The 17,178-nt window shown below is 40.7% G+C and overlaps 1 protein-coding gene across 4 annotated transcripts in view; it reads right to left on the bottom strand.

Moving 5' to 3' along the window:
* Positions 1-17,178, bottom strand: part of ASPM (assembly factor for spindle microtubules) — a 67,328-nt gene that overhangs the window by 47,177 nt on the left and 2,973 nt on the right. For all 4 annotated transcript variants that reach the window (XM_033850178.2, XM_033850345.2, XM_033850184.2 and 1 more), the window contains exons 2-3: positions 9,146-9,289; positions 7,497-8,991 (exon numbers count right to left, since the gene is read on the bottom strand). In XM_033850178.2, coding sequence (XP_033706069.1) covers positions 7,497-8,991; positions 9,146-9,289 — 1,639 coding nt within the window. The remainder of the gene's footprint in view (positions 1-7,496; positions 8,992-9,145; positions 9,290-17,178) is intronic.

The following is a 17,178-nucleotide window of genomic DNA, read 5'->3' as shown; positions in this document are numbered from 1 at the left end:
GAATCCAGCCCATGGCTGTTTGTGTACAGTCTGCAAGCTAAGAAGAATTTTCACATTTATAAATACTAGTTGGAAAAAAAAAAAAAACCCTCCAAACAATTATATTTCATGACACATGAAGATGGTATGAAACAGTCACACCTGTTCATTTACACATTGTCCATGGCTGTTTTCCCTTCCACAATGGCAGAGCTCAGCAGCTGTAACAGAGATCGTATGTCCTGCAAAACCTAAATATTTACTATCTGGACCTTTAGAGAAAAAGTTTGCTCAGCTTTGATTTAGAAGAGTTGAAAATCTACTCCAATTGTCAAAATAAGGAGTATGACCAAATTGTTACACAATAGTTATTAGGTTATAAGGGTCTTTGCACTGTAACATATTTAAAAATAAAAATATGAGGAAAAGTTCCTCATTCTGAAGGCTTGCAAAAGCTGGCCCCTCCGCCTAGAACCATTTTATTCTGTGGGAACCTTCTTTGGACAGGTCTCACAGCTTCTTGTCAGTCATGTAAAGCCAAGTAAAGTGCCCCCACTTCTGTGCTTTCGTGATTCCCTGTGCATAACTCAAAGGACTGGGAACAACTTGAGGACAGGAATGATACCTTTTCTCCTTGTAGCCACAGAGCCTAGAACAATGCATAGGACATAGTAGGTACCTTATCAAGGTTGAATAAATGCATCTTGAAAAACTGACTTCTTTTTCTGCTCTCCTGGGTTTGTCAGAATAGAAAGAAGGCAGACACTCTTAGTGAGTTACCATGCTCATAAATCAGATATCCAGTGTGTGCAATTCTCTTTAAACCTTGCAAAGAGGCTCAGCTCAGCTAGGCGGTCACCTCAAACAAACTGCAGGTTCAAGTGTCAACACATCAGTGGTTTATTTGCTCATTCATTCATTTACTGTGTCATTCATTCATCATTTAGTGTACACCTTGTAGGAGGTCAAAACAGATATGTTCCTTACATTCAAAGAATTTGTTATCTGGTCAGAATATTTCCATAGGAAATAAAATGATGCGAGCAAAGAAATGGAGTTAACAGGTAGATACGAGATGTCTCGTATGCTGCATTCAAATTTGCTAAGGGAATATACATAGAGGAAAAAGTCATCAGGGAATAAAGTACTAGAAATCAGTGAAAGATTTGAGTTAGTGAGAAAACAACATATATGAAAGTTAATAAGAGGATACATGGTCAGGAACAAGATAAGGATGCCCACTCTCATTACTTTTGTTCAACATAATCTTGAAAATCTTAGCCACAACAATTAGGCAAGAAAAAGAAAGAAAAGCCATCTAAATTGGAAAGTAAGAAGTAAAAACTGTCACTATTTGCAGATGACATGATGCTATATATATAGAAAACCCTAAAGACACCACCAAAGTACTGTTAGAACAATAAACAAATTCAATGAAGTTGCAGGATATAAAATCAATGTCCAAAAGTCTGCTGCATTTCTGTACACTAATAACAAACTATCGGAAAGATTCTTACCACATCAAAAAGACTAAAATACCTAGGAATAAATTTAACCAAGGAGGTGACAGGCTTGTACACTGAAAACTATAAAACATTGTTGAAAGAAATTGAAGAAGACACAAATAAATGGAAAGATATTCCTATGTTCATGGATTTGAAGAATTAACACTGTTCAAATGACTATACTATCCGAAATCTACAGATTCAATGCAATCCCTATCAAAATTCCAATGGCATTTTTCACAGAATGAAAACAAACAATCCTAAAATTTGTACGGAACCATCAAGAAAGACCTCAAATAGCCAGAGCAATCTTGAGAAAGAACAAAGCTGGAGGCATCATGCTCCCTGATTTCAAACTAGACTCAAAAGCTACAGTAATCAAAACAGTATGATATTGGCATAAAAACAGACACACAGATCAGTGGAACAGCATAGAGCCCAGAAAAAAACCCATGCACATATAGCGAATTAATTAATGACAAAGGAGCCAAGAATATACAATGGGGAAAGAAGAGACTCTTCAATAAATGGTGTTGGGAAAATTGAACAGCCACATGCAAAAATATGAAACTAGACCACTATCTTATACCATACATACAAAAATTAACTCAAAATGGATTAAAGACTTAAATGCAAGACGTGAAGCCATAAAACTCTTAGAAGAAAACATAGGGGGTAAGATCCTTGACATCAGTCTTGGCAATGATTTTTTTGATCCCACACCCAAAGAAAAGGCAACAACAGTAAAAATAAACAAGTGGGACTACATCAAAATAAAAAGCTTCTGCACAGCAAAGGACATCACCAACCAAATGAAATGGCAGCCTACTGAATGGGAGAAAATATTTGTAAATCATATATCTGATAAGGGGTTAATATCCAAACTATATAAAGAACCCATACAATTCAATAGCAAAAAGCAAACCATCTAATTAAAAAATGGACAGAAGAGCTGAATAGACATTTTTCCAAAGAAAACATACAGATGGCTAACAGATACATGAAACCATGCTTACATCACTAACCATCAGGGAAAGGCAAATCAAAAGCACATTGAGCAAATCACCTCACACCTGTCAGACGGCTGTTATTAAAAAGACAACAAATAACAAGTCTGGAAGGGTGTGGAGAAAAGGGAACCCTTGTTGGTGCAGCCACTATGGAAAACATTATGGAGATTTATCAAAAAATTTAAAACAGAACTACCAAATGATCCAGTACTTCCACTCCTGGGTACTTTCTGAAGAAATGAAAACACTACCTTGGAAAGATACATGTTCACAGCAGCATCATTTACAACAGCCAAGGTGAAAACAACCTAAGTGGTCATTGATGTTGTATACATATGCCATGAAATATTAATTAGCCATAAGAAAGAAAGAAATCTTGCCATTTTCAACAACATGGATGGATCCTGAGGGCATTATGCTGACTGAAATAAGTCAGAGAAAGACAAATACCATATGATCTCACTTACATGTGGCATCTGATGGAAACACAAAAACAAACTCACAGGGCTTCCCTGGTGGCGCAGTGGTTGAGAATCTGCCTGCCAATGCAGGGGACACGGGTTCGAGCCCTGGTCTGGGAAGGTCCCACATGCCGCGGAGCAACTAGGCCCGTGAGCCACACTACTGAGCCTGCGTGTCTGGAGCCTGTGCTCCGCAACAAGAGAGGCCGCAACAATGAGAGGCCCGTGCACGGCGATGAAGAGTGGCCCCCGCTCACCGCAACTAGAGAAAGCCCTCGCACAGAAACGAAGACCCAACACAGCCAAAAATAAATAAAATTTAAAAAAAAGAAAATAAACTTGTTTAAAAAAAAAAACAAATAGATACAGAGAACAGATTGGTGGTTGCCAGAGATGGGGCTGGGGGTGGTGGTGAAATGGGTGAGGGGGGTCAAAAGTTACAAACTTCCAGTTATAAAGTAAGTCCTGGGGGTGTGATGTCCAGTGGGGCGGCTGGGTAAGACTGCGCTGTGTATTTGAAAGTTGTCATGAGAGCAAATCTGAAAAGCTCCCACATAATAAGAAACAATTTTTTATTATAATTATGTATGCTGAGAGATGTTAAGAACAACAACAAAAGAGGATACCTGGACGGAATGGCAAGAGTAGCATGGCGAGAATGTTGTTGAATAATAAGACAGCAGGCTGGATAAGGGGAGGTCACATGAAGAGAATCTTAAATGACAGAATAAGGAGCTTGGAAATCATCTGGTGACAGCAGAGGGCCGCTGAAGGTTCTGAGGAAGGAAGCAGGTAAAGCCACGTCCTGGACACCAAGTGCCTCGAGCTAACTGGCACATCACAAGTTTGAGGTTGGTGGATCTCCAAAACTGTCATCCTTGGTCAGTGCCCAAAATAAAAACCTCATGTCTACCCGCTCTCTCTCTTTCTCAAATCACAGTAGGATAGAAAGATGTGGTAGAACATGCACGTTGCAGACAGGGAGACCTGAGTTTAAACCGTGGCTCTGTTTTAGGAGATTTTGTGACCTTGGGCAAGTTACTGGCCCTTTTGAGGCTGATATAAGGGACTTAGAGAAGGAAGTCATTCTATACAGAGGGGACAATTAACAGCAAATACCCTGAGGGAAGAGAATGTTGAAGGGTCAAGGATAACAAGGAAGCCAGGGTGACAGAAGCAAGAAGGACAGAGAGGAACGACGGAGGTTGGGAGGAGATTGGGGCAACACAGACCTTACAGGGCCTTGTGCATCATCATTGTAAGAACTTGGTTTCCAGTGAGACGAAAGGTCATCAGGGGCATAGTAACGGACAATGTTAGCATCCACTTAACAAATATTTGAAAAGTATGGCCCTGGTTGCTACGTGGAAAATAGACTCCAGAGAAGGCAAGGGTGAAAACAAGATCTGTTAGGGGGCTTGCAGAGTCACAGACAGGCTCAGATGGTGCCATCAGAAATGGTGAGAAGTGATCCAATCCTGAATGTATTGATACTTGGAAGGAACAGAAGATAGGATTTGTCAATGGACTGAATTTGGAATCAGGCAGACCGTGTGCATTTATAGAGAAAGGGTAGGAGAGAAACACACTTAGGGACAATCCCAAGCTTTGGGGCCTGAAATGAGAGGAGGTCATAACAGAAGTGCTGTGTCGGGAGTGATACACCAGGTACACGTGTCACGGGAGTGGGGATAGCAAAGGGCTGGTTTTGGACAAATTAAAGATGCTCACTTGGCAGTCAAGTAGAAATATTAGATGTTGGATAAATGAGTCTACAGATTAGCGGTCCATCCCAAAGATATAAAATTGTGAGGCCTCCATGTACAGATAGTATTGAAAGCTGTGAGATGGCCTGAGATCGTTAAGGGAATGAGTGAAAGTATAAACAAGGTTCAGTGACTAAGTCTTCGTGTACTCCAAGGTTGGGAGGCTGGAGAGACACAGTGCTCCAAAGAGAAACCTGAGAAGCGGCCAGTGCCGCGGGAAAAGAACCAGGAGGAAGTGCGGCTGGCAGGATAAAGCATTTCGAGAAGAAGGAGATTCAAAGCATCAGTCTGCCTAAGAGTTCAAGATGAAGACTGAGAAATAACCACTGGACTCAAAGTGTGGATGTGTTCATGACCTTGACAGGAAAAGTTTTAGTAGAGTCGTCAAAATCTGGTTGAAGCGGTTTCAGCCAATAGGTGAGGAATTGGAAACAGCTAACATAAGCAACCTTCAAAGTGATTTTTTTTTTACACTAGAAAGCACCTTTTAATTCAAGCACGATGTTTACCCGGAAAAGTATACAGAACTCAGTGAACTATCACAAAGTGGATACCTAGGTTCTTTCAAAGAGTTTTGCTTAAAAGAAATCAGAAGAAAGGAGCAGGGCCTGAACGGGTAAGTGGTATCAGCAAAAAGTCTTTGTTTCTTTAGGAGCTGGAGGTAAGAACGGCACATCTGTGTGTCAATCAGAAATGACCCAGTAGGGAGTAAAACACTGGAGATGTGGGAGAGAGAAGGCAGCTGCTAAAGCAACGTCCGTGTAGAGGGCATCGGGCTTTTGGTGCCGGTAGAGCCCGGCCTCACTGGGCGTGCAGACCTTTCAGGCTGTAATAGGAGGGAAGGGAGCCGTGCATGAAAACACAGCGGGGTGGTGGATGCTGCGGAAGTTTCCCTCAGTGAGGCAGGAAGCAGGTTGGGGAAGGAGCAGAGCGCCAGCTCCGGAGCCCTCCTGACCAGGTGGTACCCCAGCCCAACCACTTACCACCCGTGACCTTAGGCAAATTACTCAGCATCTGGATGCGTACAATCCCTCATCTTCAACATGTATTCATGACAACATCTACTCGGTATGATTGCTGTAGGTAGGTATGAGAGGAGGAAATAGCAAAGCACTTACAACCGGGGCCGCGGAGAACGCAGTCAGTAAATGTTCACTGCTGTTATCCACCCTGAGCGGAGGGAGGGGGTGCTTGAGAAGAAGGGAGGGATGAGATAGGCTGCAGCAAAGTGATAAAGTCAATAAGCCAGGAGGATAGAGCCAAGAGGAGCTACGGTTAGTGGTCAGGAATTTGAAGACCAACCAGCAAGGTCCAGGCACAGAGCAGGCAGACTTGGGCTGGGATTGGAATTTGCCGGACAAGCACAATGAACGTAAGAGAGGTGAACAAAGGGATTAGGAGGAACTGTGGAATCCAAGCTGAATAAGTAAGAAAGTGAGGATATAATGAGGTGAGGGCTGGGGAAATGGGGCTGGATTAGTTGGGTTCTAGAGAAAATGCTGAGATCATAGCGAGGGAGACGCCTTTAGGACAGTGTGGCCTAAGTACGCTGGAGCTAACACGCCAGGATATTGGAAGGCTCTCCTACAAGAATCTTGAGATCATAAAGAATCATCGTAAAGTAGTAGTTTTGGAGACGGTCTCGTGAGCCAAATGTAAAAATCTCGAGTTATCTCTCACTGTAACAAGGAGAACTCTGGGTGGGATAGTATGAAAAACGAACTTCAAGCTGTTTGTTGCTGTTTGCTTTCTTTTCGTTTGTTTTTAAGGAAGAAAGGAGAAGCAATAGTCTGGAAGCAGATATGAGACGGCGGGCGGTCCATTGTCCCACCGAGATACTCAAGGCCAGAGGAGCGGGAGAGAAGACAGCCAGTGCTGGAGAGAGTTGCATGAGGGCAGTGTTCTCGAGGGAGGGCCAGGCTCAGCGTGGGAACAGGAGGGAGTATCCAGAAGAGAGGTGCTAAGGAAGGGCAGTGAGTCCACAGGGCACAGACCCTGTAAAGAGCTGCGGAGAAGGAGTGGAAGATGGTCCCAGTTAGGCGGTGTGCAAAGAAAACTGAGATAAAATACAGAGGGGGATATTTCCTAGGAGTCTTAGAACTCTTTTAAAATTACCTGTTAAATAACCTGTGTGGCTTGTTTTCCTGTGGGGACCTTGATTGGCGCCTGAGGGAACTGGGGTTAAAAGGTCATGATGGGATTGGCCCTAACAGTTTTCAAGGCAGACAGCGGTAGTACGGCTGTGAGCGCTAGGGAAGGAATGGTGAAGTTTTCCCCAAAGGAATGAGGCGCTCAGGTGCCCCGTCTTCATTCCTAAATAACGGCCAAGTGAAGGCTGAGCAGAATGATGTCCCCGGAGCACGGGGAGTGTAAAGGCCTCCTCTGCATCCCCCCAGGTGGTGTGATGGGGCCAGGCATTCACTGGGTCCTCCCATCAGGGCCTGGACTAAGGTGAGGCACGTAAAGTACAACACTAGAGGCGGGGGCCAAAAAACTCAGTCATCAAGTATTTTAATGCAAAATTTTTTAAAAATCAAAGTTAATGCAGAAAAATCACGATGAACAAAACGTTAAAAGTTTAAAAAAGAACAAGATCACAGTGACTGCAGAATTCAGCCCTGCGCTACGTTTGCTCCATCTTCCACTAAGCAAATTGGTAAATGAAAAGTACACGTAAATTCAAGCTTATCGATAGTAATTTACTAAACCAAAAGAAACAGAAAATATGCCCTGCATAGCTATACTTTCATTAAAGATTTTATTAACAAGACTCACCAGTTTTCTTCTTCAGCTTTAATTTCTCTCTGTTGCTAATACGATTCGAGGTGGAGGTTATCACTTTCTTTGTGTTTTTAACAGTTGATGTTTTGGACTCCACAGGAGAATAATGGATCCTTTTGATTTCTTGTACTTCTGTGTATTCTGTAACTGTAACCTTCAAATTTGCATCTTCTGTGTTTCCCTCACTCTTTCTTTTACGAGCAACTAAAGCTACCTTTGAGGGAGGAGTTATCACATTTTTACAACTCTTAGGTCTACTCAGTATTAAATCTCTAGCTGGAAGAAAAGAATGAAAATCACCTTTCTCTTTGTGATCATCTGTTTCTTTTTCACACTCACCCACTACAATACTGAGACATCTTTTTGCCTTCGGTTTATCAGCCTCCGTTTGGTTTTCTCTGGCACAAGTGGGCTTTCTTTTAGTAACAGTGGCAGAAAGTATTGGGCGTCTCTTAAGAGGTTTATCGTGGCTGTGACTAGAAATATCCTGAACTGCAGAAAATTTAGGCTGGTTCCGTTTCTTAAAAGTATAACAACTTGACTTCATTTCTAAAGCTTTGGATTCTTCAAAAGTAGCTTTTGGAGATTTTGAACCCTGACATTCAGGAATACAAGGTAAAACTTCATTTTTTCTCTCATCCTGAGAAGGTTGTGAGGCCTGAGAATTTACATTTGATAATGGTGACAATTTACATGTTTGCTGAGATACACATATGTATGCCATATTATCTTTTAAAAATTGATTTGGGGATAGAATTGGACTAATTGACTCTGATTCTAGATCCTGATTTAGTCCATAATTATCATTTATGAAAGAATCTGGACTTAAAATTGTCCGATAAATTTCACATACACTTTTTGACTCCAAAATCACAGGCCTTGAATTACCTTTCACACACATACCTGGTGAAAGACACATCACTAATTCTCGTTCATTATTAGCTGCACGGCTGTTATTCACAAAGGACTCCGGACTTAGAAAATTTCCTTGGCTTTGTGTGATGTTCAAAGTTGAAGAATAGGTTGGGGTAAGAGTAAGTTTACTGTTCTCTTCAATTTGGCCACTAAGATTATTTATGGAGTCAAAGGAAGTTTCAGTTATGACTGTCTCATTAAAATGAAAATCGTTTACAATGTTGGCACCTTCTACTTTTAATACTTCCCCATTTTCAGATGCAGGAAGGGATGTGTAGGTAGTAGACTGATGGACAGAAACTGGCAAGCAGGTCTCCCCATGGCACTCTTGGAAAGTGGGACTGATAGGTGATATGGGTATTTTATTTTCTTCAAGGATTAAAGAATTATTTTCTGTTGGGGAACAGCTTTCGTTCGTAGCCAGATTCTCACATGCTTGTAGTGGGCTCCTAACTCTGTCAAATTTTGAGGAAACATTAAATGTTTTATTTACATTTTGAATATTTGAAATCTTCTGGTTATGACCTGAAGAGGCTGATACTTTCTTTTTATTAATGGTATCCCAAAGACTCCTCTGCAAAAATAAGAAAACATACAGATTAAGTTGATAACTATTGAATAGTACCTTTAAGCAAAATTATGTATGCTACCTCAAGACTGTTAACAAAATAATTTTTACATATTATTATTTTCCTAGAGTAAATTACAGAATGATGAAAACTTAGTACCTTTTTCTTTTTCGGCTCTTCTGCATTTCCTAGTAATATAGCTTGGTGTTTCAGAACATCATTTACAAGAAATGTCACGATCTCTCTTACTCGGCCTCCTTTTAACGGTGTCCAGGTAATAGAAATAACAATTTTTTCTTTAGGCTATAATCAAAAGAATACATTTTAAATGACTATAACAGTAGTGATGTATAATAACCAAAATATATTATATGCAACTTAGAATACAGTAGATGATTAATAATTGTTACTCACCAACACTCTATACCCTAACAACATTTAGAAATCAAATATATTTTCCTACCCTATCTCATTTCATTATAAGGAAAAAAGTTACTAGCAATAACAAGCTTCACAACAAAATAAAATTATAATAATCACTCAGTGGTTTTTAAAAATTTAATCACATATTTCCACTTCTTTAGAATATGTACAGAACCTCTGTACATATATAATGTACAATATAATGTACAAATATAATGACCTTACATTAGAAAGAATTTTTCAAAAAGCAATGTAAAGATGATCAGCTAAATTCCTTGCTCTCCACTTCTCTAAAGTCCATATTATCATTATTGATATTTGTTAAATACTTTGTTCCAGGCATAGTTTCAGGTATCTAATATAACTAGTCAAATCCTCACATCCCTAGGAAGCAGATACTGTGATGATGCACGTTTTACAGATGAAGTAATCAAGGTCCAGAATGCTTTAAGTATTTTGCCAAAGTCATACCGCTAGTAATTAGAACCCAGGCAGCCTGAGTCCAGAGTTTAAACCTTAACATCTACACCCTACAGCCTGGCAGGAATTTGCAAAATGCAAAACCCTCACATGACAAAACAAACTCTGTCTTTGTTGTTTTTCAGGGGAAAAAAAAGACAAGTTTTGTTTGTTTGTATGTATGTATGCATGTATTTAGACAAATTAAAATAGAAGTTTTACTGCAGAAGTTGTATTATGGTAATGCTGGAAGGGAGGAGAGATGGTAGACCAACTACCAACATTAGGACCCACGATCACACAACCCGAAAGACAAGAAATAGTAGAGCTGAACTGGTATCAGCCTCACAGAGGAGGTCAGACCTTTACAGCTTTTCCCCTGGACAGAAAAAGCAATTCTCCTGTCCTCTTCATAGTACCTGGGCTTCTCAGAACTCATACTCCTAGAGTTTAGTTATACAGGTGCCTGTTTTTAGTACCAAGCTTGCCTGCCATATAATAAAAGTCCTTACTTTGATATCTGTCTTTTATTCCCTTCTCTATGCTTGGCCATGGGCCCAGTAGAAGCATACTCCAGTTTCATGATACTGAATGAATATCTTTGGATCTTTCTTGTTGAATTATGCTAACTCAGTTAAGTGACCAGCTACAGCAAAAACAACAAGAATAAAATCATAAGAAAAACTCTGGTGAAGGCTAGCCTCCCCCTTGTCTGGCCTTGCAGAATTCCTGAGCTTCTCAACAACTGAGTATCCATAATTAGGTGAGTGTCCGAGACTCACTTTCAGAGCTCTGAAGGCCTCAGTAGATGGATAAACTGGAAAAATCTCAGTCCCAGAAACCACACACACCATCTTCAACCCACCTGTTGTTATCCTAGGTCAGATCAGACTCACACAACTCTAATAAAAGGAAGGGGGATTATAAGCAAAGGTTAGGGTTGGAAGATCCCCCGAATTTAGAGCCTAAATGGGCTTTGTCTCATTTCACTAAATATCAACTCATCACTTTGTTAAATTAATGTTTAACAGCACATCTCTGGTAGGCTAGATCATTTTGGTTCCAGGCTAGGATGTTTCTGGTTCTGTGATGTGTGCTCCCCATATAGAAATCATTAGGTCAGTGAATGTTCTTCCTTTTTTTGTCATATACAGACATACCTTGTTTTATTTTTCTTTATTTCGCTTCATAGATACTGCATTTTTTTTTTTTTTAATAAATTGAAGGTTTGTGGCAACCCTTCATTGAGCAAGTCTACTGGTGCCATTTTTCCCACAGCATTTGCTCACTTTGTATCTCTGTGTCACATTTTGGTAATTCTTGCAATATTTCAAACTTTTTCATTATAATATTTGTTCTGGTGCTCTGTGATCTTTGATGTTAGTATTGTAATCGTTTGGGGTCCAGGAACTGAGCCCATAGAAGACAGCAGCCTTCACTGAGAAATGCTGTGTGTGTTCTGACTGCTCCACTGACCAGCTGTTCCCCCGCGTCTCTCCCTCTTCCTCGGCCTCCCTGTTCCCTGGTTCCCTGAGACACAACAACATTGAAATTAGGCCAATGAACAACCCTGCGACGGTCTCTAAGTGTTCCAGTGAAAGAAAGAGTCGCATGTTTCTCACTTTGAATCAAAAGCTAGAAGTGATTAAGCTGAGAGAGGAAGGCACGTCGGAAGCGTTGACAGGAGGAAAGGTGGGCCTCCTGCGTCCAGCTGTGAAGGAAAAGGAAACGTTCTTAAAGGTGATGACCTATTTAAGATCATTTAAAACTCAAAATGGAGCAACTGTTGTTCAGGCATCCAAAATGGAACCTGGTGGCCATCGTGGATGTGGTTTTAGACACATTCCTGCATCAGTAAGAACCTGAATTTTCTGAACGGTATCAGACTCAAGGATACTGAGGTAGGAGATAGACGGGCCCTTGGGCTGGACAGCTGGTGTTTGTAAGCGGAGGAAAATCTGTTCTCCCTGGACACTCCAAGGACAAAGTTAATGGCAGGAGCTGAGCTCTGCTGGAGTAACAAGATAAGATGACCACTCCTGACTCCTTGGGGGTCAAAAAGGAGGGGGCACCACCCCATAATAGGTGATGCCAAGCCTCTCACAGCCCCTGTGATGGAACCCATCTTGGAAAAAAGATGCACGCACATGTTGGGGAGGGTCCTAGAACAGGTCATTTGTGGGAAAAGAAGTGAGATAATTGGCCAAAGGTGAACAAAGACCCGGAAGGACTGTCCTATATAAAGGGTTTAAATCGCCTCTTCACTGCACTCCTCTTCGTTAGGAAGGACACCCACACCCTTTCTCCCCAGGTGTGTATTGCTTCAGTCTTAAATAAACAAACTGCTTCTCTGTGTGCTCTCCCACTTGTTGTGCTGTGTCTCTAATAATAAACTTTGTACCTGTTTTTACAGTTTTTGCCTCCTTGAAACATTCTCGCTTTCAAACGGGGGTAAGATCCAGGGCCACTCTGCTTCTAGTCTCTGGCCCCTGGTGGTCTGGCAGCTAGGATTCCTGGTTTTCATCCAGGTGACCCAGGTTCAATTCCTGGGCAGGGAACTAAGATCTCGCTTCAAGCCACGGCTCACTTCCGTCTCTCTGAAATCACTACTACCAGCCGTTCTCAAAACAGTATCTGCTAGAACTGCCAGCTGTAACATTATGGTCTCAAGGCCTCCCCTTGTAACTCTGCAACCCTTTTGGACCCCAAAAAATCCTGGCTTAACACGCACCCTTACTTCTTGCCAGCTCCAATCCTAATCCTTGATGAACAACTTACGTCACCTTCCTGTTTTTTGCCTTAATAAGCTTTCCTCATTTTGTAGTCTGATGGAACACAATTCAAGTACTTTTTGGATCTGTGTCTCCTGGGCTGGAGTCCTAACAAACCCAAATAAACACCTCTTTATTTCAATCAGTTCTTGGAATTCTTGGTTAACAAAGGAAATTAAAAGTGCTACTCCAGTGAACACAAGAATGATAAGAAAGCAAAACAGCCTTATTGCTGACATGGAGAAAGTATTAACGGTCCGGATAGAAGACCAAACCAGCCACAACATTCGCTTAAGCCAAAGCCTCATCCAGAGTTAAGATCCTAACTCTCTGCAATTCTATGAAGGCTGAGAGAATTAAAGAAACTGTAGATGAGTTTGAAGCTGGCAGAGCTTGGTTCATGAGGTTTAAGGGAAGAAGTCATCTTCACAACATTAAAAGTGCAAGGTGAAGCACTAAGTGCTGATGTAGAAGCTGCAGCAAGTTATCCAGGAGATCTCCTAAGATAATTAATGAAGGTGATTGCACTAAACAAGAGGTTTTCAGTGTAGAGGAAACAGCCTTCTACAGGATGAAGATGCAATCTAGGACTTTCATAGCTGGAGAGGAAAAGTCAATGCCTGGCTTCAAAGCTTCAAATGACAGGCTGACTCTCTCCTTAGGGACTAATGCAACTGGTGACTTCAAGTTGAAGTTAATGCTCGCTTACTATTCTGAAAGTCCTACGGCCCTTAAGAATTATGCTGAATCTACTCTGCCTGTGTTCTGTAAATGGAACAACTAAATCTGGATGATGGCACATGTCTTTACAACATGGTTTACCAATATTTCAAGCCCACTGTTGAGACATACTGCTCAGAAAAAAAGACTAAATTCCTTTCAAAATATTATTGCTCACTGACAATGCACCTGGTCACCCAAGAGCTCTGATGTAGCAGTGAGATTAATGTTATTTTCATGCCTGCTAGAACAACATCTATTCTGCAGCCCATAGATCAAGGAGTAATTTCGACTTTCAAATCTTATTAAGAAATACATTTCATAAGGCTATAGTTGCCATAGATAGTGATTCCTCGGATGGATCTGGGAAAAGTAAATTGAAAACCTTCTGAAAGGGATTCAGCATTCTGGATGCCATTAAGAACATTCATGATTCATGGGAAGAGGTCAAAATATCAACATTAACAGGAGTCTGGAAGAAGTTGATTCTAGTCCTCATGAATGACTTTGAGGGTTTCAGTTACTTCCTGGAAGTAACTGAAGATATGGTAGAAATAGCAAGAGAACTAGAATTGTAATAGGGAAGAACAAATCTGACTCCATATTAGATCTGTTTCTTTTACTTTAAACTTTGTACTCCATTGCTTTTGCTACAAGTTAAGAATGTTGCCTATAGCCTGAAATATACAGGATAGCCCATTCTCAAGGCTCTGACCTTTAAAGGCATAACACTTTTCCATTCATATAGAGATTCAAAAGCTGCAGAACAGAGAATAACATTTGTCTTGTTGGAGGTTTATAGGAACATCATGACCTGACCTACAGGGACAGCTGCGAGAGCAAAGGATTCTGACACCAAGAAGTTTGCAACAACTAACAAGAGACCCTCCCCTTTTAATATAAAAGAAGCCTGAATTCTAACTCAGGTAAGATGGTTCTTTGGAACACTAGTCCGCCATCTTCTTGGTCAGCTGGCTTTCCAAATAAAGTCACTATTCCTTGCCCTAACGACTTGTCTCTAGATTTATTGTCCCGTTGTGTGGTGAGTAGTACGAGCTTGGACTCGGACAACAGATTTAAAAGTGGTGCTTGCAGATGTGACTGAATTGCTGCAATTTCATGATAAAACTTGAATGGATGAGAAGTTGCTTCTTATGGATGAACAAAGAGAATGGTTTCTTGAGATGGAATCTACTCCTGGTGAAGATGCTGTGAAGATTACCGAAATGACAACAAAGGATTTAGAATATTACATAAACTTAGTTGATAAAAAAAGGCAGGGTTTGAGAGGATTGACTTTAATTTTGAAAGACGTTCTACTGTGGTTAAAATGCTATCAAACAGCACCGCAGGCTACAGAGAAATTGTTCATGAAAGGAAGAGTCAATCAATGCAGCAAACTTCACTGTTGTCTTGTTTGAAGAAATTGCCACGGCAACTCCACCCTTCAGCAGCTACCACCCTGATCAGTCAGCAGCATCAACATCGAGGCAAACCCTCCAATGAGCAAAAAGATTACAGTTTACTGAAGGCTCAGATTGTTCGCATCTTTTAGTAGTAGTCTTTTTAACTTAAGATATGTATATTGTCTTTTTAGACATGATGCTATTGTACACTTAATAATTACAGTATAGTGTAAACATAACTTTTATATGCACTGGGAAACCAAAACATTCTTGTGACTCGCTTTACTGTGATTTTCACTCTATTGCAGTGGTCTGAAACTGAACCCACAATATCTCCAAGGTCTGCCTGTACAACTGACTTAATGGGCATATCTATCCAATTTTGTTCTTATTGAGATTCAAATGAAATTATCTGTTTAGGATAAATTCAAGAGTGTGAACTCTTACTACTTGCTTCTCAATTTATATATAGAAAATTTTAAAAGGGGGTGTCCCTTCTAAAGAGTTACTGTTATTTAACAAACAGTTATTGAGTGCCTAATGGCATACATAGTGCCTGACACAGGATAGGCATACATTAAATATTTAACTGACAAAATTATTGAATGAATGAAAAGTAGACATGGTCTCTGGCCTCATGGACACTATATTCTTCTCAATAAAAGAAATTACAAAATCTAAGTGAAAAGATAAATACAAAAATACAAGTCCCCAATACTGTTATCAATAAAACAAAAAAAAAGGTTTGAGAGAGCCAGAGTGAAGGGACCTATAATCTCTAACTGGGTGATCAGAGAGTATACTACTAATTTTTAAGCTAAGACAAAGTATATGAATGAGCTGGACAGACAGAGCTAAGGGAGGAGCAATTCAGCAGAACGTGCCAGCATGTACACAGCCCTGAAACAAGAAACTGCTTAGTGTATCCCTAGAAACAAATACAGGACCAGTGTGGCTTCATGTCAGCGGGAAGGCAAATGACCTGCGATACATGAGGTTGGAGAGAGAAGCAGAGGACTATGGTATATACGTAATCTCTTTAACAGATTTGGATATTATAAACAGCATTACTTAGGTGTACATTTTGTGGCTGCAGAGGCTTTGTTTTGTTTTGTTTTGTTTGCCTATTTTCTTTAAGGCATACCAAAATGAAGTGCTAGTCTTTTTATCCTTAACTGAAAGGTTAATCAGCTAACTCAGGAGGAGAGCACATTGGGAAGATGCTCAGAGCGCTCATCCCCTTTTCCTTTTCCATGCCCCCTCTCCATCCACCTTCCCATGAGGAAGCCCTTCGTTAATCTGTAACAATCCATAGACTGAGACAGTGAGAGCGACTCAGTTCTGAAAAATATGTCAAGGGATTTATAACTGATACATGCTTTTTGGACTGCAGTGATAGTCTAGCTACAGAACTTCACCTTTTGTGCAGACAAATACCCTCAGAGGTGTAAAAACAGAAATAAAACATAAAGCATTTTACTTTTTCCCTTTTGTAAATCTTTATTTGGTCTCCCCTGCCCCCCAACTCCACCCTTTAAAAAAATTTCTTCGGTAACTCAAACAAATGAAGGAACAGATCTGTTATACTACTTTCTTTTAAATATGCCTCTATTACCTTCAGTAATGGCATTCTTGGATATGCATCACTGTTAATTTTTTGAACAGAAGCATTGCCATGTGTCTGAGATAAGAATCTTACTATTTTATCTAGATTCTGAAAGACAGCAGAAAGTCAGAATTACAATTAAAAAAGTGGGCTGCATCTCCCTCCTTTGGGAAAAGATTAAAAAAATATTGTCAATCAATAAACAAGATGATCTCTCATAATTCCATCTAGTTCTAAGATTCTGTGGTCTTTGTTTACAAACTTTTTATTAGTGACAAATCAGAAAATGGTAGTTGCAGCCAGTGACAACTGAAGCTGCCTTGTTATTAAATGGATCTGGCCCGCCCCCTTGTGGCCATAAGTGCAATGACCATGACTGTTTGAGAAGCCTGCCTGTGAAGGAGGGAAGAGTCAGGTTTGGGGCTGCCTTGCCAGTCAGTTCATCCAAGTCTCCCAGTCACATCAAATTAGAATCAAACTCATTGCACAATAGACGGGTGGCTTATTTTCTTGAAGAAGTGCGAGCTGCCTCATGTTGGCCTCTACTCGTTTGCAGAGCAAAAGCTCCTATTTCCAGAACTGGCACCAATGAGTCTGTTAAACCATCCAGTTGAGTTGTTCATAACCCTGGATACAGAGATCATTTGAGGGGTTTGTAAAAAGTAAAAATGCCCCGACCCTCCTCTATGTCCTCCCCAGGAGTGATGCTGAAGCGGGGTCCTGGTACCGGTGGTTTTTTTAAAGCTCACCACTGAGGTAACGTGCAGTCAGGATGGAAACACCACGTAGCTTAATCCCATTCAGTAG

The sequence above is a fragment of the Tursiops truncatus genome, chromosome 1 (assembly GCF_011762595.2).
Source record: "Tursiops truncatus isolate mTurTru1 chromosome 1, mTurTru1.mat.Y, whole genome shotgun sequence".
NCBI lineage: Eukaryota > Metazoa > Chordata > Mammalia > Artiodactyla > Delphinidae > Tursiops > Tursiops truncatus.
The sequence above is the reverse complement of the archived record's forward strand: the minus strand, read 5'-3'. Positions and strand labels throughout refer to the sequence as shown.